The sequence below is a fragment of the Podarcis muralis genome, chromosome 12, assembly GCF_964188315.1.
Source record: "Podarcis muralis chromosome 12, rPodMur119.hap1.1, whole genome shotgun sequence".
NCBI lineage: Eukaryota > Metazoa > Chordata > Lepidosauria > Squamata > Lacertidae > Podarcis > Podarcis muralis.
The window spans coordinates 41,848,221-41,867,600 of NC_135666.1; the positions used below are offsets into that span (position 1 = coordinate 41,848,221).

Here is a 19,380-nt window from a genome sequence, read left to right on the forward strand (position 1 = left end):
CTTTGCCCAATACATGTTGTTGTTGTTTAGTCGTGTCCGACTCTTCATGACCACAAATATTTTCCACTACAGTGGTACCTCGGAAGTTGAACGGAATCCGTTCCGGAAGTCCATTCGACTTCCAAAACGTTCAGAAACCAAGGCACGGCTTCCAATTGGCTGCAGGAAGCTCCTGCAGCCAATCCGAAGCTGCGGAAGCCACGTCAGATGTTCGTCTTCCAAAGAACGTTCAGAAACCAGAACACTCACGTCCAAGTTTCCGGCGTTCGGGAGCCAAAACGTTCGACTCACAAGGTGTTTGGGAGCTGAGGTACGACTGTATTAGGAAACAAAACGGTACTGCTATTCTAAAGCTGTAACCAAGTAAAAATGACAGATAGGCGCTGTGGGTTAAACCACAGAGCCTAGGACTTGCTGATCAGAAGGTCGGCGGTTTGAATCCCCGCGACGGGGTTAGCTCCCGTTGCTCGGTCCTTGCTCCTGCCAACCTAGCAGTTCGAAAGCACGTCAAAGTGCAAGTAGATAAATAGGCGGGAAGGTAAACGGCATTTCCGTGAGCTGCTCTGGTTTGCCAGAAGCAGCTTAGTCATGTTGGCCACATGACCAACATGTACGCCGGCTCCCTTGGCCAATAAAGCGAGATGAGCACCGCAACCCCAGAGTCGGTCACGACTGGGCCTAAAGGTCAGGGGTCCCTTTACTAGGATCTGCAACAAAATGTTGCCGTGTGTTCAGTTTCCCTGCCACTCCATTCTAATATCACCACCCCTGTTTTCTATTCCCTGCTCCCACAGGGACTCAGCATGCTCACTGCTCAGTGAAGTGTTTTGGCTTTTGCCATTACATCCTCCTAACCCTACAGTCTCCAGGAACTAGGAGCATGTCTGTAGGTGGGAGAGGACTTCCAAAAAAACTGTGCAGCCAGGGTTCCCTCTCACCGGAAAGCCTATGCACGACAGGTAGGTTTCTCCTCTGCAGGCATGCCCTGTGTGGACATGGTGAGGGGCTTGGGCTGGCTGGGATATGATGTGATGCTGAGAGCAGGGTCAGCACCCAGCAACTGGTTTCCACTTCACATGATGATGGGATGGATGAATCTGGCAATTCTGGGTTCTCTCATTTTAGTTCTCTACATTATTTTCCATTTTATATAAAAAACCTCAGTATTTTATTGAGAATTTCTCCCATTAAACACACTTTTTTTTCTTTGCGATTTTGTCAAATATACACATCTTTGGGGGGGAAAACCCCCAGAACCCTAATGGAATGCATTTTTGTATGCTATTTTCACTATTATATGCCTTATATGCACATTTTACCCCAATGCAGTTTTTAACACGTTTGCTGGACTGGAGAACTACAAAATTTTGGGGGAAATTGAATTACAAAGGATTGCTGTTTTTCAGTTCACACATTGTTTCGATAAAAGTGCAAGTTTGGTAAGTTCTGCTTTCCTGCTCGCCTCAAACGTCAGGGAAAACTATGCGCACAACACACCAGCACCTCATTAGAATCACATAAATGCAGGGAAATAGTTATTACTTTTCATGTTAGGTATTTATAACCAACTTTTCAATTTTAACAAATTCCCAAAGCAGTAACAAAGACCATCCATACTTACCGTATATACTCGAGTGTAAGCCGACTTTTTCAGCACATTTTTAATGCTGAAAAAGCCCCCCTCGGCTTATACCTGAGGCGGGCGCTGGCGGCAGCAGAGGGACGGGCGGCCCGAAAGGAGCCCTTTCAGGCTGCTTGTTCTTCCTCCGCCGCTGCCGCCACCACCAAGTTAGTGGTGTGGTGAACTGGCTTACACTCGAGTCAGTAAGTTTCCCCAGTTTCCTGTGCTAAAATTAGGTGCCTCGACTTATATGCGGGTCGGCTTCAACTTTGTATATACGGGAGATTCAACTTTGCCTGGTATGTGTGTGTTGGGGGGTAGGGGAAAACCCCAGAAGACAAACCTGGGCCTCTAGTGGATAATAATAATAATAATAATAATAATAATAATAATAATAATAGAAGGTAGGCCCCCTGGTGTGGGCTATTTAAATGGCCAGGGAGCAGACACAAAGAAAGCCTGTTGACTCTGTCAACTCCGCCTCCTGGCCCAGCCCGTGTCCAAGCCTGCACCCCCATTTGCCAATCCCAGGTGTAGGCTAGGATCTGGCTCCTGCTAGGTGGCGGGGGCTTACGCCCATGCCATATATCAAAACAGGAGGCCAATGCTGCGCAACACCACAGCACCAAAAGGGGTGAGCGGACTCTTCCTGGTATGTGTGTGTTGGGGTAGGGGGAACCCCAGAATAGTGGATGATGATGATGATGATATTTATTATTTATATGCAGCCCATCTGACCGGGTTGCCTCAGCCATTCCGGGCAGCTCCCAACAAAAAACAGTAAAAACACAAAACGTCACCAAACACTAAAAACTTCCCTGAACAGCTCTCTTGAAAGACGCCTGCAGTTAAATATTAGTTTCATTATTTTTAAAGCAACGTGCTCTGCAGGTTCTTGAACTGATTTGCCGTTATACAAAAGCAAGCATTTCTCATCCAGAAAGGACCCTTGCAATGTGAAAATGTCTCTAGTTAAGGAACAGGCATGTAAAACCTGTTCAAATGATATTTTCCCTGTTCTCTTCTATTTCTGGCTTCCATTGATCTAAATTGGTAGACTATCAAAACTCGCAGTGACACTACGGTAATCAACAGGCCACATGCTAGGATAGCTCTAGTGACACCAGCCGTTTCCATGGATCACTATATTGAGAATTTTTGTTTGCGTATTGCAGAAAACATGTGGAACTCAACTTTGTCTTCATATGTTATTGCGCTCATTTGTTCTTTACTTCCGGTTGAGGAAACACGGTGGGCCTAAAGTGAAGAACTTTAGAGATCAAAGCTTCCCACCCAATTCGTCCGTCAACCCAAAAGTTGCTAAAAAATCAGGTCAAGCGAGGAGTGGTTCTGGCGAGCTCCTCACACCATTGTGTCACCTACCAGAAATTTCCTTTTCTGTTTCCAATGGCTTCCTTGTGCATTGGTGGCGACATGGGCTTCTGTAACAATTTTGATAAGCTCCCACTCTTCATCTGTTGGCTCAGGTTTCATCCCAATGGTTTTCTGTAACTCTTCCCGACGTCTCTTCTCTCGATTCTCCTCTATCAGTTTTCTTTTCGCTAATCGCTTGCTGTCATCCAACACCACTATAACAAGGAAAGGACATATTAGAGAAAAACGGATTGTGAACACTTCTTGGAACTGCATAATCTGGTTTTTTGGGGGATTAAGGCTATCTATCTTGGTTTGATCTACCTGTGCAAAATCTATTTGTCACTTTCACCCACACAACCGTGCACACCCTCCAGCAATCAAGCCAATTCCAAATAACTGAAATCGACAACAAAATGCCTCTTACAAAGCACTACAAAACTATGACCCTTTTTCTCCGTCCTGTTCTCACCACAAGAAGTGTATGTTTAAAAGTCCGTGTTGATGCAAAGAAGCCTGGTTCGCCCAGAAGTCTGTGTCCTAAAATTACGTGGCAGCATTTTAAAATCGCCCCGGACAGCGGAGAAGTCCCCCGCTGTCCCGGGGTTTTTAAAAAACATCTCCGCCCCCCCGCCAGGCTTCGGAGCAGCCTTCCGAAGCCGGGCGGCGGGAGGCGGTGTCCCCGCCCCACCGCCCGGCTTCGGAGCATCCTTCCGAAGCCGGGCGGCGGGAGGAGGTGTCCCTGCCCCACCGCCCGGCTTCAGAGCATCCTTCCGAAGCCGGGCGGCGGGAGGAGGTGTCCCCGCCCCGCCGCCAGGCTTCGGAGGAGGTCCGAGGACAGTGGGGAAGACGCGCTGCACTTCCCCGCTGTCCCGGAGATTTCCCTATGGGCTTTCGTCTTGCGAAGGAAGCCCATAGGGAAATTCGTTTTGCGAAGCGCCTCCAAAACGGAAAACCCTTTCGTCTAGCGAGTTTTCCGTCTTGCGAGGCGTTCGTCTTGCGGGGCACCACTGTATTTGCCTGGCTTATCTAGGTAGTTTCATTTTTGCACGTTATATTATCCAAGAGAGCAAAGAGAGAGCAGAGTTTATCCATAATTGACATGCTATTGGTAGCAGCAGTTCAACTGTCACTTCTGTTTTATGCAATGTAGTCCAACTTTACAGAGGCTATATTTAGATGGAGAAGATACTCGGGCTGTCATGTTCGTTTGGCTGCCGCACAGAATGACAGCAAGTAAGGTAAAGGTAAAGGACTCCTGGACGGTTAAGTCCAGTCAAAGGTGACTATGGGGTTGTGGTGCTCATCTCTCTTTCAGGCCGAGGGAGCCACCGTTTGTCCACAGACAGCTTTCCGGGGCATGTGGCCAGCATGACTAAACCACTTCTGGAGCAATGGGATGTGGTGACAGAAACCAGAGCACACAGAAACGTCGTTTACCTTCCCGCCACAGCGGTACCTATTTATCTACTTGTACCTGCTAGGTAAGGCAGGATCTCCAGGGATGTGGGTGGCGCTGTGGTCTAAACCAGTGTTTCCCAACCTTGGGCCTCCAGCTGTTTTTGAACTACAATTCCCATCATCCCTGACCACTGGTCTTGCTAGCTAGGGATGATGGGAGTTGTAGTCCAAAAACAGCTGGAGGCCCAAGGTTGGGAAACACTGGTCTAAACCACTGAGCCTCTTGGGCTTGCCAATCAGAAGGTTGGCGGTTCGAATCCGCACAATGGGGTGAGTTCCTGTTGCTCTGCCCCAGTCAGCTAGGGCTAACTGGCAATTTAGTTTATCAGGAAGATAATGGTCAACGGACCGACGGCAATAAATAATTCAGGCAAATGTGCAACAGTGAACCATAACTAATTGCTATCACTAGTCACATGGGTGGGATTAGAAAGGAACGGGGTGGAAAGGACCCTCCCCAAAAATGAAGTTTGGGCTTGGTTTTTGTCAAAAAACAGTCTCCATGCCCCACTGCTTTGGAAACCAAGGAGACTTGCCATATCACAAACGGCTTGGGGGAAGGATGTTTTTTGACAAAGCACAAGCCTGAATTTCCCTTGGGTACAAAGAGCTCTAAGGAGTGAGTGGCAGAGGTCACAGGTTCAATCTTGAGCATTAAAAGGGCCAAGTTAGAAGTGATGGGGAAGCCTTTTTGTATGGGACCCCAGACAGCCATTGCCAGTCAGAGTGGACAATGCGGATGAGCCTGGTGGGATGCAAATTCCTCCCCCCCCCCCCGATATAATTTTTATATGATTTTACAAGTGTAGAATTATAACAATACAAAATACATATTCATATTCAGAGATTTCTCAGAATCCCTAGACTTCCCACCTTCCTCTCCATGGGTCCTATTCTCAACCTTTTCAACTGCATATTATTTCATCATCCGAATTTTATGTCTCTCCATTTTGCCCATAGTATTTTCTACATTGCAAGTGTTATTGCAATCCTGCGAATGTTTTAATCTGTTTACAGTGGTCTCTCAAGTAAATTAACCCCTGCCCCCCCACAATTCTTGGTCCTCTTGATTCCCGAGCTTTCTGGTCAGTTTTGCCATTTTGGCATAATCCTAGGATTGCAATTTTCTATACTCCTTTACTTTCCTGTTTTATAAAACGGGCTCCTTCTACCCTGTTATGTACTAAGCTTGGATCCTAGAATAACAGGCAAGTAGGATCCTAGAATGCAACCACTGTTTGGCTTGCAGGAAAAGACCAATCAGGCTCCAGGAGGAAGTTAATCAGCCTATTAGGCTGGTAGGATCCTAGAATGCAACAACTGATTGGCCTGCAGGAGAAGACCAATCAGTCTCCAGGAGGGAAGAAGAATCAGCCAATCTGACGGGACTCACTGTGTAAATAATGTATATAAAAGCCTGAGGTTTGGGGGGGCAATTCAATCACTGTTTCACAAGCTGCAATAAAGAGCATGAAATCGCTACAGGACTCCGAGTATATTTCATACCCCCACCGCCTTTTGAGGATAACTTTAGAAACAACTATCAACACTAGCACTTTGGGTTTCCATTTTGAGTTACTCCACTTATGCTACTTCAAGTCTTCACTAAGGGTTAATCTTGCAGCCATATGCTGTAGTTCTTTAGAAGTACTGTAGCGCTCCTTTTCTTTCTGGCTAAAAATAAAACAAACAACTGCAGGATGACTCACGCAACAACAGCGTCCAACTTCCCATTCTTCCAAATCTTTAAGCATGATAATTGCCTGCCCTCTGCATGATACAGCTCCATAACACACACACACACACACACACACACACACACACACACACACACACACTCCTGCGTTAGAAATTGTTCATATCCTTACTAACATACAGACTCACCAGTGCTAGGGGAAAGCCTAGTCTTTTCAACAGTAGACAGAAAATTAAAGCTTTATGGAAAAATGAGCTGGGCATAACAACCAATATTCTCAACCAGCATACAATTACATAATTTAAAAAATGAGGGGGGGGGACCAAGCACCCAACAAACAGTGATGATTACGTTGTACTGAAATAAACACACCTAACACAAACAAACAGCACAGTAAAATAAAGAAGAAGCTTACAATCTGTTGCCATGCCAACATAGATGCATTTCTTGAAGCGACATTCCTGGCACTGGTTTCTTGTGACTTTGTCTATCACACATTTTCCTTCATATTTACAGGAGTAAGTTGGATGAAGGTTTTTCTGAATAGTTCTTCGGAAAAAACCCTATGTGGGGGAAAAAGAACGCAAAGTAGCACCGAGATTGCCCACTTTTTATCATTCAGGTTACTTATAACCGAATCTTTATTAAGATATGCTGGAGTGTTTATCGCTGGACAAAGAACAAGATACATTATGAAATAAATTAAGGACATAGGAGGAACCCTCCTGGATCAGATCAGTTAGTTACCCACCTAGTCTAACATTTTGTTATCCCAGGAGCCAATCAGGTACCTATGGTAAACCCAAAGCAATGGCAGTCTCCCACAGATACTGGACGTAATGTATATCCATCGTTTCCTTAATCAAATTTCTCATTTGCAAATTTAACAAAGAAAAGGAAGGGGGAAATTACTAAAGGGAAGGAAGGGAGGAAAATAAATAACATATGAATACTACTAGTAGTAACAAAAAACCACCACCCCTTCATATTACAGATATAGTAGCCATCATTACATGCATCTTAAGTTAAACATATATGTTAATACAAGCCCTCTCAAAGTCCAAAATAGGTATCCACATGAAAATTGATGCCTATACGAAATATGTTTAAATGCAGTCAAATGAATGGCCTGAGATCCGCAGACCACTGTGTAATCAAAGGTGGATATTTATCTTTCCAGGCTTGAAGTATAAATCTCATAGCAACCACTAATCCCCATACTAGAGGAATATAATATAAAAGCACCCAAACATGCAAATAGCAAAGACTTTACCAATATAAAATTGATGTGAATAACAACTTCAGCCCAAAAAGAATATATCACTGGACAAGCCCACATAATGAGGCATTCTTAGCATTATACCTCCAACAGATGTGCGTATTGGACAGTGCCTTCTTGTACAAACACTGTGGAGTCCAATATACTCAAAACACTATTTTTTTCTGTACGAGTCTGAATTTCAAGTCTAAGGAAACATTCCATATAGATTCTTAAGCAATTTTCTATTCTTTGGGCTCTTTGGTGCAGTCGTAATTCCCTATTCCGCAACTCTCTGAGTTCCTGAACTTTTACGTTACAAAGATCCGCTAAACATGCATAAGCAACAGGTTTAGGATTTTGCAAGGATCCAAGAATTTAGGAGATGCCAAAGCACTCAAAGCAGATGGGCCATAAATAGGTGCCAGCCACACATCAGAAATGGATATTCAAGATGTAAAATAGGAAATGACAAAAATAAAAAATAAATCCACCTGAGGCTATTAGCTAATCTAATGTATATATCCAACATCCAACACATTTATTCCACAAAAAAGACCGCCCCTCTGTCGTCAAATCTGGATTAAGCCATAAAGTCAATTTAGTGCAAGCATTTGGATCAGATTGCAATTGATAAGCTATCATATTCCCCTAGTTACTAAAAGTGAATCGTGACTGATAGCCATAGACTTATCCTTTACAAATTATAATTTAAATCATGACATTGTCTTATTTTAGCTCTTTATGTGGCCACGATCATGTAGTAATTCTTGCTATAGACTTACCTTGCAACCTTCACAAGTAATGCAGCGATAGTGATACCCCGTGGCTTTGTCACCACAAACGACACATAGCTCGTCCTTGTCTAAGTAACTGGGTATGTACCCTGTAGGGAAAGAGAAAGTGAGTGTCAGTGAAGAGGTTGAACTACAGGGGTCAGCAAACTTTTTCAGCAGGGGGCCGGTCCACTGTCCCTCAGACCTTGTGCGGGCCCGAACTATATTTTTTTGGGGGGAAATGAACGAATTCCTATGCCCCACAAATAAGCCAGAGATGCATTTTAAATAAAATGACACATTCTACTCATGTAAAAACACGCTGATTCCGGGACTGTCCGCAGGCCGGATTTAGAAGGTGACTGGGCCAGATCCGGCCCCTGGGCCCATGCACTAGAAAAATCATACATATACTTAATGTGGATCCAACACAGTTGTTTTGAGAGGAAATTTCTTAACTAAAAGGTAGGAGGCACATAAAGAGACCAAAGTAGCACAATGAAAAGGAGTTTGGTGACAACTAAGACCAGAAAGAAAGGTTACAGGAAATAAAAATGTACAGAGGAACATTCACTGTCAGAATCAGTACTATGCATAAAAGGCACTATCCACACAGTCTTAAGCAATTTTAAGTCCTGCTGCTCTCAAGTCAAAATTTTGTATCACGTGCCTTATTTCTTTTCTGAAATCAATGGGACTTGAAAGCGCCTCCCTTTGCCCAAATCATGTCCACATTTTGGACGGCAAAACACAATTTGTGTTAAATTAAAATGAAACACTGATTGAAGGACATATCAAACCACTATAATTCCTGGGTTGCATGGACAACTTGTAACAAATAAGGCGGGGAAAATAAGTGCACGAAATACCTAATTTGTCTCAGTCTTTGCCGAGAAGAGAAACAATGATCATAATATAACACAGAAAACCCATCAATTCATCAAGGTTAAAAGTGGAGAGGGCCTTTTCAGAGATCACCTAGATAAACTGGACATACTCAAATCAGCAAGTCACTGGAATTGCACAGTAAACTTTTCAACTTGCAGATCACACCAGTGTCCCTTGTCTTTGACTTGGTGGGTCACACTGGTTAATGTAAAGTTTCGGGGGAAATGTGAAATTTGGGCCAGAAAATAGCATTTACAGTGGTACCTTGGGTTACAAACACCTTGGGTTACAAACACTTCGGGTTACAGACTCCGCTAACCTGGAAGTAGTACCTCGGGTTAAGAACTTTACCTCAGGATGAGAACAGAAATTGTGCGTAGGTGGTGCAGCAGCAGCAGCGGGAGGCCCCATTAGCTAAAGTGGTACCTCGGGTTAAGAACAGTTTCAGGTTAAGAATGGACCTCCGGAACGAATTAAGTTTGTAACCAGAGGTATTCCGAACTGGAGTTTAAAGAAGAAAAGGGAAAGTATTCACAACAAAACCCCACCTATTTATGCTTCAGCACCTTATTGCACCAGTATCTTATTACACAGGACTCTACTGGACTTCTGGATCATCACCATAAAAATACAGAATACTGTATTTTTTGCTCTATAAGACTCACTTTTCCCCTCCTAAAAAGTAAGGAGAAATGTGTGTGCGTCTTATGGAGCGAATGCAGGCTGCGCAGCTATCCCAGAAGCCAGAACAGCAAAAGGGATCGCTGCTTTCACTGCGCAGCGATCCCTCTTGTTGTTCTGGCTTCTGGGATTCAGAATATTTTTTTTCTTGTTTTCCTCCTCCAAAAACTAGGTGCGCCTTATGGTCTGGTGCGTCTTATAGAGCGAAAAATACGGTACATTGCACCCATATTAAAGTAGTTTCGGTATCTTTCAGGGCAGAGACTTCTAAGTAGCCTATTTGCCTCTGGTAATCAAGAAATGCCTCCAGGCACCCTGGCAAGAAAGTTTTTGTACACTGGAAGAAAGGAGTTGTTTTTATGCCTGTTTTCAGGCTGTGGATGCGCCAGGAATGACTTACACCAGTTTGTATGCATCAATGGTCTAGTAACAGTGTGTGTAGCTATCTGCCAAAAGGAAGAGGAAAGGCTGTGGAAGGGTTATATTAAAGTTTGGATAGCGGTCTGGTGTATTCCAGGCTCAGAGTAAGGTGAAAGCTTTGGAAAGGGGTCAAACCCACAGGTAATAGTCATGTCCTGTGAAAGGTTCATCTAGTACGAAAACACCAGTGCAGAATGTGATAATGGAATGCCAAACTCATGAAGCTTTTGTAAGAAAGATCAGTATGCAGAAGCAGCAGGGAAGCTTCTTTCCAGGTCTTTCCACATACAGTGGTACCTCTGGTTACGAACGCTTCTGGTTATGAACGCTTCTGGTTACGAACTCCGCTAACCCGGAAGTAGCTGCTTCTGGTTGCGAACTTTGCCCCAGGGTCATAGCTGTCAACTTTCCCCCCTTTTCTTGCGAGGAAACCTATTTGGAATAAGGGAGTCCCTTTAAAAAAAAGGAAACGTTGGCAGCTATGCCCAGGACGCGAATGGAAATTGTGTGCCGGAGGAGCGCGCACAGTGGGAGGCCCCATTAGCGGAAGCACACCTCAGGATAAGAACAGTTTCAGCTTAAGAATGGACCTCTGGAACAAATTAAGTTTGTAACCAGAGGTACCACTGTAGAAGAAAAAGTTTAGCTCATGATCAGCTCTAACACTTTGGGGAAGACTTAAAGTGAAAGAGAGGAATTAATACTATGTGAAATTCTAACTTAAGATAATGATAAGGGGTACCCTTCAAGAGTAATTATTGTTTTTGATTCTGTCCTGTAATTGGGGGGGAATTATTCCTAATATACATTCGCCATAGCTCCTAAAATAATGAATGGAAGAGAAACAAATTTCCCCTCAACTCAACGCACTCTGAAATATAGTCTATTTGTTTACGGCATCAACATGTTATACATTTAAGATGCAAGATGTTTATGTAAGTTCACAATGCGTTCAACCCAACATAACTCGATTCTGGACTGAGAACACTATGCGTTATAATAGTAATAATTACAGGGCAATCGACAAGCATGGTGGAGCTTTGGCTATATTAATACCTCACATTCAGTAGTAATTCTGATAATAAAAATAATTGGAACCATTCCACAAAATGGGACTCTGCCATTTTCTATGGATGAAAGCCTAGCAGCATGGCCTCAAGTGCCTTTTTAAGTATATTGGTATAAACAGAGGATTGTGCTACTACAGCAGCAGCAGCTGAAGCAAGATGCTATGCATAATACATAGCCCAAAGCGCCTGAACTTCTCTAATGCCCCAAAATGTAGGTCCAGTGTTACATCAACCAGGGAAATCCAGGGCTCTATTGATAAATCTCAGGTTCCTAGTAAGGGCACATTAATGCTCCCTTGGCATCTGTGCCCAAATAGACAAGCCCTTCATATACAGTGACTGGAGGGAATAAAAGACTGCAAGATGTCAATGGAAACCAAAGTGATATCCCTGTTTTGGGTCTTGTCCCTAGTACCAGAGCGAGGAGGATAAATGCACTGGCACCCTGCTGCAGAATATTATACTATTCTGTGTCATGTTATATTTTTTCACCTAAAACCACAATTTTCACTCGGTAAAGTGAACTTTTTAATTGGCCGTTATCAACTAACATGGTGACAAATCCTTACCAGTTACAATTCGTTGCTCAATAAGGAGTACTCACAGGGGACTGACTATATTTTGGTCTGGTTTTTTGGTGTTTTTATTATGCATTTTGTGTTCTCAATTTGCATTTTTATGTTGTGAACCTCCCTGTGATCTTTGGATGAAGGGCAATATTAAAAAAATTATCATCCTCACCCTCACCATCTCCATCTTAGCTAGGTCATTCCTTAATGGGTCTCCCTTGAACTTTTTATGCGGATGACTCATGCGCAGGACTTGCACTCTAGTATCATAATGACAGTGACTTCAGGTGGCAGCTGAACTGGGAGCCCAAAACTGTGCCTCATAACAACAGGAGAAGCCATTTTGAAAAGGACGAGGTTACAACAGCTAGAGAGTCTCTAGGGTCTCAAAGAGAAGTGACAGATTATGTCATGTTTACTAATTTGCTAAATGGAATATGAAAGGTATAATGAGAGGTCTAACACACTATGTACTAGTGCCTCAGTAACCTCAGGAAATCCAAGCCAAGCAGTTCATGTACCATTCTCATGTCCATGAGAGCAATAAGAAAACTTTGGGGGTTTTTTTGGGGGGGGGGAATTAAAAGCTTTGTTAAACATCATGTTCACTTCCCAAATGAATCCCAGATGAACCAGGAGAATATTATCCCTGCAGAAAAATAAGCATACAGTTTGCTACTGGATGAGCCAACAGGCCTTTTCAACTGCTTAATTTTTATCTTGATTAGCCGTAATGATTATCTGTTTTTGTATTTTTTTTAATGGTGCTTTATGCTGTGATATTGTAAATAGCCCTGATGTGTTATGATACGGCAGCACAGAAATATTTTTTAAATAAATAAATGAATTAAAATAAAATAAAATAAAATAAAATACTACCACACTTTGAAAAACTGTGAGCACTAGGGAAATGAACCACTGCCGCCACTGCCTTCTCAGTAGTGGCGCCCGCCCAGTGGAATGCCCTCTCATCAGATGTCAAGGAAATAAACAACTATCTGATTTTTAGAAGACATCTGAAGGCAGCCCTGTTTAGGGAAGCTTTAAATGTCTGATGTTTTATCATTTTTTAAATTATTATTATTAATTCTGTTGGGAGCCACCCAGAGTTGCTGAGTATAAATAATAATATATATCCATGCACAGAGATTAGTTTGCAGTATTTCTATGCCATTAAGGTCAAGCCTTAAAAGTGGCTCATGTCTGCGACGAAAGCTATAAAATACAACTACTGAAACCATATCATTACAATTCCAAAATAAAAAAGCAGTCTAAAACGTTCTACTGGCAAGCACAGCAAATCAGATAAAGTAATTCTAAACAGAGACCACAACAGTTTAAACCACTAAAATAACTTAAACCGGAAGGAGGGAAAACCCCACAGCTGCCGCTCTTCTGGTCATGGGAGTGGAGCTGTCTAGGGCTGGAACTGGGTTTCCCACTTCCTGCCCCTGCAGTCTGAGGGACCTGGCTTATTAGACTACAGTACAGTGTAAATGTAACTTTTCACAGGGAAACAAAAACAAAAAAGAGTATGACTTGCTTTATTAAGGTGGATAAAAAAAAATCAATGTTTTTTTAAAAAATTTAAATTGGATTTTTAAAATAAAATGCTTTTGGAGGAAAAATCTTTCTAAAGATAGTTTTCTATTTAAGTTACATTATAGTCCAAAGGCTATTCATCAGGAAATAAGCATTTGTTTAAAAGTTTTTCATGTGCGCTAAAACTCAGTCTAAGGTTGTTGGTTTTTTTAAAAACTGTTTAACCACATCAGTTAACAAACATGGATACATATGCTACAATGTTATTGTTTTAGTTCAATAAAATGTTTAAATTGTTATTAAGGAAATAATTATTTTTCTCCATCCAATAAAGTACAGCAGAAATGCCATCCAAATATAAAGTTAACTTATTAAACCTCATAATAATTTCATAATTATCAGTCTATGTATTTCTAATAGTATAACCAAACCAGTAATTTTTGATATAACTGTAAAAACTACTCCGAAAAATTTATTATTCCAAAAACGAAACCTTCATCTGGTTGTAAATATTAAGTTGATACGAGCAAGAATGAGTCTTTCTGTAAAAAAAGATTTAAATCAAGTCTTACCGACTAAAGATTTAAATCGTGGTTTAAATCGATTTGATTTAAATCAAATCCACCCTGCTTTATTGCGATATTCGTTTTATTGCAGCGGTCCAGAACTCAACACGCAATATTTCCGGGGCATGCCTGTATCTTGACTTTAAAGCGATGGACTGGACCCAAAAGCATACAGAATGAGAGAGTGTGGTCTGCAACAGAGAGGGGAGTCGGGAGGGGAGAACCAGCTGGTAAATTAACAAAGATGGTGTGCTCTTGTCCTAAAGAACAATTAGGTGCTTATTGTTAGCATACAACGATTTCAACATTGCTTCATAATACGAAGGACATCACACAAATGCAGGTCAAGACTTGGGTAGAAGAGCCCAAATGACTCTTAATGACCTTGACCCTCATCTGTCCAGTATATTTATGGCAGTTGAAGGTAAAGCTGCAGTCTCGTCAAAGTCCGGACTTGCAAATCTGTCTAATCTGAACTCTTGGCAAGACAAAATACTCAGCGGGAGCAGATGCCCACACCTTAGAAGAATGTGTGCCATAATCCAATCTGAACAATCCCTCTTGAAATCTATTACACTTGATCAAGATCTGCAGAACCAATTGCTCCTGGATAACATACCAAGTCTATACCCAATAATGATTTAGCGTTGTAAATGTTCGTATTTTCAACAAAATTTGTTGGGGGCCTTTGTACTGCAAAATACATTTGAGGAGCCCTCGCAATTTAATCTGAATTATACACCAGTATCCAATTATATACCTTCTGATCAGAGATTAAACCTTATGAGAAGAAATTAAGTAAAGTATTAACACACATCTTCAGAATACATATAAATTGTAGGTGCAACTTTATATATTAATTTACATAATGTTACATTAGAACGTGTGTTTTTTAACACCAGTCATTGTAAACCTTTTTGAAGAAATTTCACAACTTTTCAACTCAAATGCAAAGGAAAAATGTTTCTTGCCACCACATCAATGCAGAAATAAAAAACCAACTAAACTTATTGTATTACTGCTAAAAGTATTGTATCTGATCTTTTAACAGGAGGTGTGGGTTTTAGGGCCTCATGGAGCATATACAGTGACTATTGTTTTTTACTTGGAAGTAGCTGGTCCATGGGTAAGCTATCTACCAGACCTCATAAGAAAGAATTCTATACAGATCTCAGCCAAGGCTCTTTAGACCCAATGAATCATCACAGAGCTTTCTGTTATGTGAATGCTATGGAGGAAAGCAGAGTAGAGTTCTGCGTTTGTGCCTTTTTCAAGTCGGACTAGTAAGATTTCTTTGAAAGACCCTTGGTCAGCAAAATATTCAAGACTGTATTGAGAGTCACCTTGGTTTGTTTGTTTTTCTAAGCTAATTCAGAAAGAGCATTTCTTTCAGCCAAATCAGGGAGTAAGACATGGAATCTGAAGACAGCAAGACATGGAAGTCCAAGTGACCATCATTGCAGTGTGCTTATGTCCGTTCCCAACCTGGCTAACTGGCGCTCACAAAATGGACAATTAGTCATCAGTTTAAGAGCATTTATCTTAATGCAACTCAGGTTTCAAAAGATGCATTTTTATTGCGCATTCATGATGATTTCTGTTATTGGAGTAGTCAAACACGATTCCACTTCCAATAATGTTTGTGCCTGCAAACATTTTGGGTTGGTTATATTTCCAAGCACGGCATATCCTGTTACTTCCTGCTAACATCATCTACCTTTTCATACCATGTTACGGGTCGTCGTCCATCCTCCCCCACTGCTTATTTTTTGTGCCCTAGCCCCTCCGGACAGCAATAATTTGGTAGCATTGGGGAAGCGTCACAACACAACTATTATAAAGTAGAATAAATCCACCCTTAAGGTACTACTATTACTATGTCCCGTTCTCCTTGTGCCCTCCATCTTTCCCAACATCAGGGTATTTTCCAGGGAGTCTTCTCTTCTCATGAGGTGGCCAAAGTATTGGAGCCTCAGATTCATGATCTGTCCTTCCAGTGAGCACTCAGGGCTGATTTCCTTAAGAATGGATAATGGAAAAGACCCTGATGTTGGGAAAGATGGAGGGCACAAGAAGAAGGGGACGACAGAGGACGAGATGGTTGGACAGTGTTCTTGAAGCTACCAGCGTGAGTTTGATCAAACTGCGGGAGGCAGTGGAAGACAGGAGTGTCTGGCGTGCTCTGGTCCATGGGGTCACGAAGAGTCGGACATGACTAAATGACTAAACAACAACAAATTACTATGTCAAAAACATGTTGCAGAATACATCTGCAATAAAACACTGGTCTAGAGGAGATCTTTTTGGAAGGCTAATAGTCATCTTGAGGCCTTACTCTCTTTGTGTTGCTGATGATACTGAGGTTCAGTGCTCCCCCCGGGGGGGTACACAAGGGTACGCAGTACCAGTACCCTTTGGTGAGTACTGGCACATCCCCACCCCCCAAAAAAGCACTGCTGAGGTTAAAAGGTCTCTTGAGCAGTTTCCAACAGTTCCACAAAATAAACGTTGCTAACAGCAGAGACAGTACCCTACCAGAAACCCAGAGCAACAATTATTTATTCTAGTGGCAACAGTGCTGTGCCTTTAGTGCTAAGATGATGAAATCATCAAATAGCAATAGCTTTGTTATTATTATTTTTAAATCTTCAGTTGGTTAATTTTAAATATATACTTAGTGGCATATTTGTATACCCTTTCACATTTTTGCTGTTCTGTTAGTCTTCTATCCTTCTTGACATTGTCTATGGGTCTATGGATCTCATATAAGTTTATTCAATTATTTAACTTCCACTTGGATTGATAGTTTTTTTGAATTCCACTGAAAATGCACAGCATGGCAATCGATACACTCACCCCTGTTTAATGAACTGTTTAATGATGCTTCGAAGTGCTCAAAAGGCTATTATACAGAGAAGAGACAACACTCTGGGTAATATCATGCTCTGGCAAAAGAAATACCCTCTATGACGAAGATATGATATGCACCTCAGCTTATGCTACTGTACATAAGCAAAGAAACTTTAGCTGTGATTACAAACAAGATGAGCTTCTGATATTGGGAAGACATCAAGTTTCAGTAATTATGCTGAACTTTTAATGTTTTATTTTAGTAAATATAAGATTATACAACTAGTGAATTAACAAACTATGTACATGTTTGTTTACACACACACACCAGCAGTATGGCTTTCAGTGGGTATCACAATAGCAAGCATGAAATAAGATCTGTACTTTTATAAATATCGGTAAGTCATGAAATCGTAACCATTCCCCTCCAATAGGATGCATAATCTAGTCCAGGGGTTGGCAAGGTTTACCTCGCCTGGGCCAGTTCACTCCTGCGGAGATTGCTCCATGGGCCAGATTGCGTCTGCACAGACGCAATTTCCAGCACCACAGAAGCGAGTCCCTGCTCTGCGCTGCGCCAGTTTAGCGCAGCGGGCGGGGACTCGCCAAGCGGGTGGCTCAGGGGCCATTTAAACGACCCCCATGGGCCACAGGTTGCTGACCCCTGACTAGTCATATCACATCCAAAACCACCTTCCCAATATTTGCATGTTTGGCTTTGTGATTCCAATATGAAGCAAACGCACCATATTGATAAGCCTCTGAAGTATGAGCTGTTAGCAAGCTGTATGTCAAACGGTATTTCTATGGCCAGACCCATTTTAAATACCATATTTTTCACTCTATAGGACGCACCCGACCATAAGACGCACCTAGTTTTAGAGGGGGAGAACGGGGGGGGGGATCTCTTCCTCTCTGTGCAGCGCCCCTTCAGCGAAGCGGCAGGAAAAGCGGAGCCCATTCCATTTCTCCTCCCGCTTCACTGAAGAGGCACTGCGCAGAGAGGGAAAGCTGCGCAGTACCTCTCCTGGCTTCAGGGATGGCCGCCCGAAGCCTCCGGAGCGCAGCCATCCCTGAAGCCAGGAGAGCATCGGGCGGCCATTCCTGAAGCCTGAAGAGCGAGAGGGGTCGGTGCACACCGACCCCTCTCGCTCTCCAGGCTTCAGCTAAAGCAACGCGAAGCAGCGGGAGCGCTCCTGCTGCGCCCCGGAGGCTTCGCGTTGCTTTCGCTGAAGCCACGGAGCCTGCCTACGCTCCATAAGACGCACACACATTTCCCCTTAATTTTTGGAGGGGAAAAAGTGTGTCTTATAGAGCAAAAAATACGGTATGCGAACAGAAAACCGGCAGCATGGCACAGGTTGGATAAAGAACTCCCACGTGTCTAGTACAGTTGACTATTTGCTATTATTTTTCTTGTTGCAAATGCTCCAGTGGAACCTTACTGCATTACTTTCTTGGAAGCGAAAAATACCTGTGTGTCCCTTTGTGTGCGAAATGAGTACCACTTTTAAGAAAATTACAGGGTATTCGTACAGTTCTGTTCAAGCTGTGGGGTACTGCACGAGCAAATGGGTTAAAGGCCTCGTCCTAAGAAACCTATTCCCGACCTCTGTGAAAAGTAGTGGGTGTTTGGCTACTCACAAAGGTGCAGATTGCAGGTTTTGCTCTTAAATGCATGTTCCTTGTCTTCAAAATTATTGTAAGTACAATGAGCTGCACTTGGGAGAGATACAAGTCAATATCACTCTAACACACTGTACCTCGTTAGAAACAATGAAAAGTGAGAATTGCCAACCAAACTCAATTCTGGCTCAATATATATATATATATCTAGAATGTTAAGGTAGCATGAATCACTGGGTAAAGCAGAGGGAGAATCAGATTATATTCCCACCCCCATATCCAATTTGCTACATTTCCTTAGGCAAGCCACTTAAGATTGCCCTTCAGTCCTCGAAACAAGGGAAAGGATTCTATCTGTACTAAGTACCAGTATTATTGCTTATTATGATGTCGACCCTTGAAGATGCTTAACCGGGGAAATCTAATGCTTGCTGATTTGCCATCTCCTTTTCCCCAATATTGGCCAAGCGATGGCCGTTGAGTGAAAATGGCTCCTTCTGTTAAAAAGCGCCGAATGAAAAAGGTCATCTGAAAAAGATGCAGTTATTCTACATACTGATTATCCTGCAGACAGACTGCTACAATTTATTCCATGGACACAGCACACAGTTAAAATTATGTAAGAAATTCGTAGTTGCTTCAAATATACAGAGAAGCATAATAATAATAATAATAATAATAATAATAATAATAATAATAATAATAGAGGTGCCCCTGTACCAGCTTTTCACACTGTCTTTGGAGAAGATGTGAGCTATATAGGCCCATGCAGCTCAATACAGGAAGGATGCTGTTTCCCCCTTGGATGTTGTGTGGCAAATAAGAAAACATTGGACTGCAATTCTGGCTAGCCTGCTTAAATCCCTTCGATTTGTAACAAATCAGATTCTCAAACCTTTATTGGGATATGTACAAAATTCCAGTAGGGTTCAACACACACACACACACACACACACACACAAATATAAGAAGAAAAACCCTG

General features: G+C 42.4%; 1 protein-coding gene across 9 annotated transcripts in view; it reads right to left on the minus strand.

Moving 5' to 3' along the window:
* Nucleotides 1-19,380, minus strand: part of THRB (thyroid hormone receptor beta) — a 187,813-nt gene that overhangs the window by 14,644 nt on the left and 153,789 nt on the right. For all 9 annotated transcript variants that reach the window (XM_077916283.1, XM_077916287.1, XM_077916284.1 and 6 more), the window contains 3 exons: nucleotides 8,196-8,296; nucleotides 6,568-6,715; nucleotides 3,005-3,210 (listed from right to left, as the gene is read on the minus strand). In XM_077916283.1, coding sequence (XP_077772409.1) covers nucleotides 3,005-3,210; nucleotides 6,568-6,715; nucleotides 8,196-8,296 — 455 coding nt within the window. The remainder of the gene's footprint in view (nucleotides 1-3,004; nucleotides 3,211-6,567; nucleotides 6,716-8,195; nucleotides 8,297-19,380) is intronic.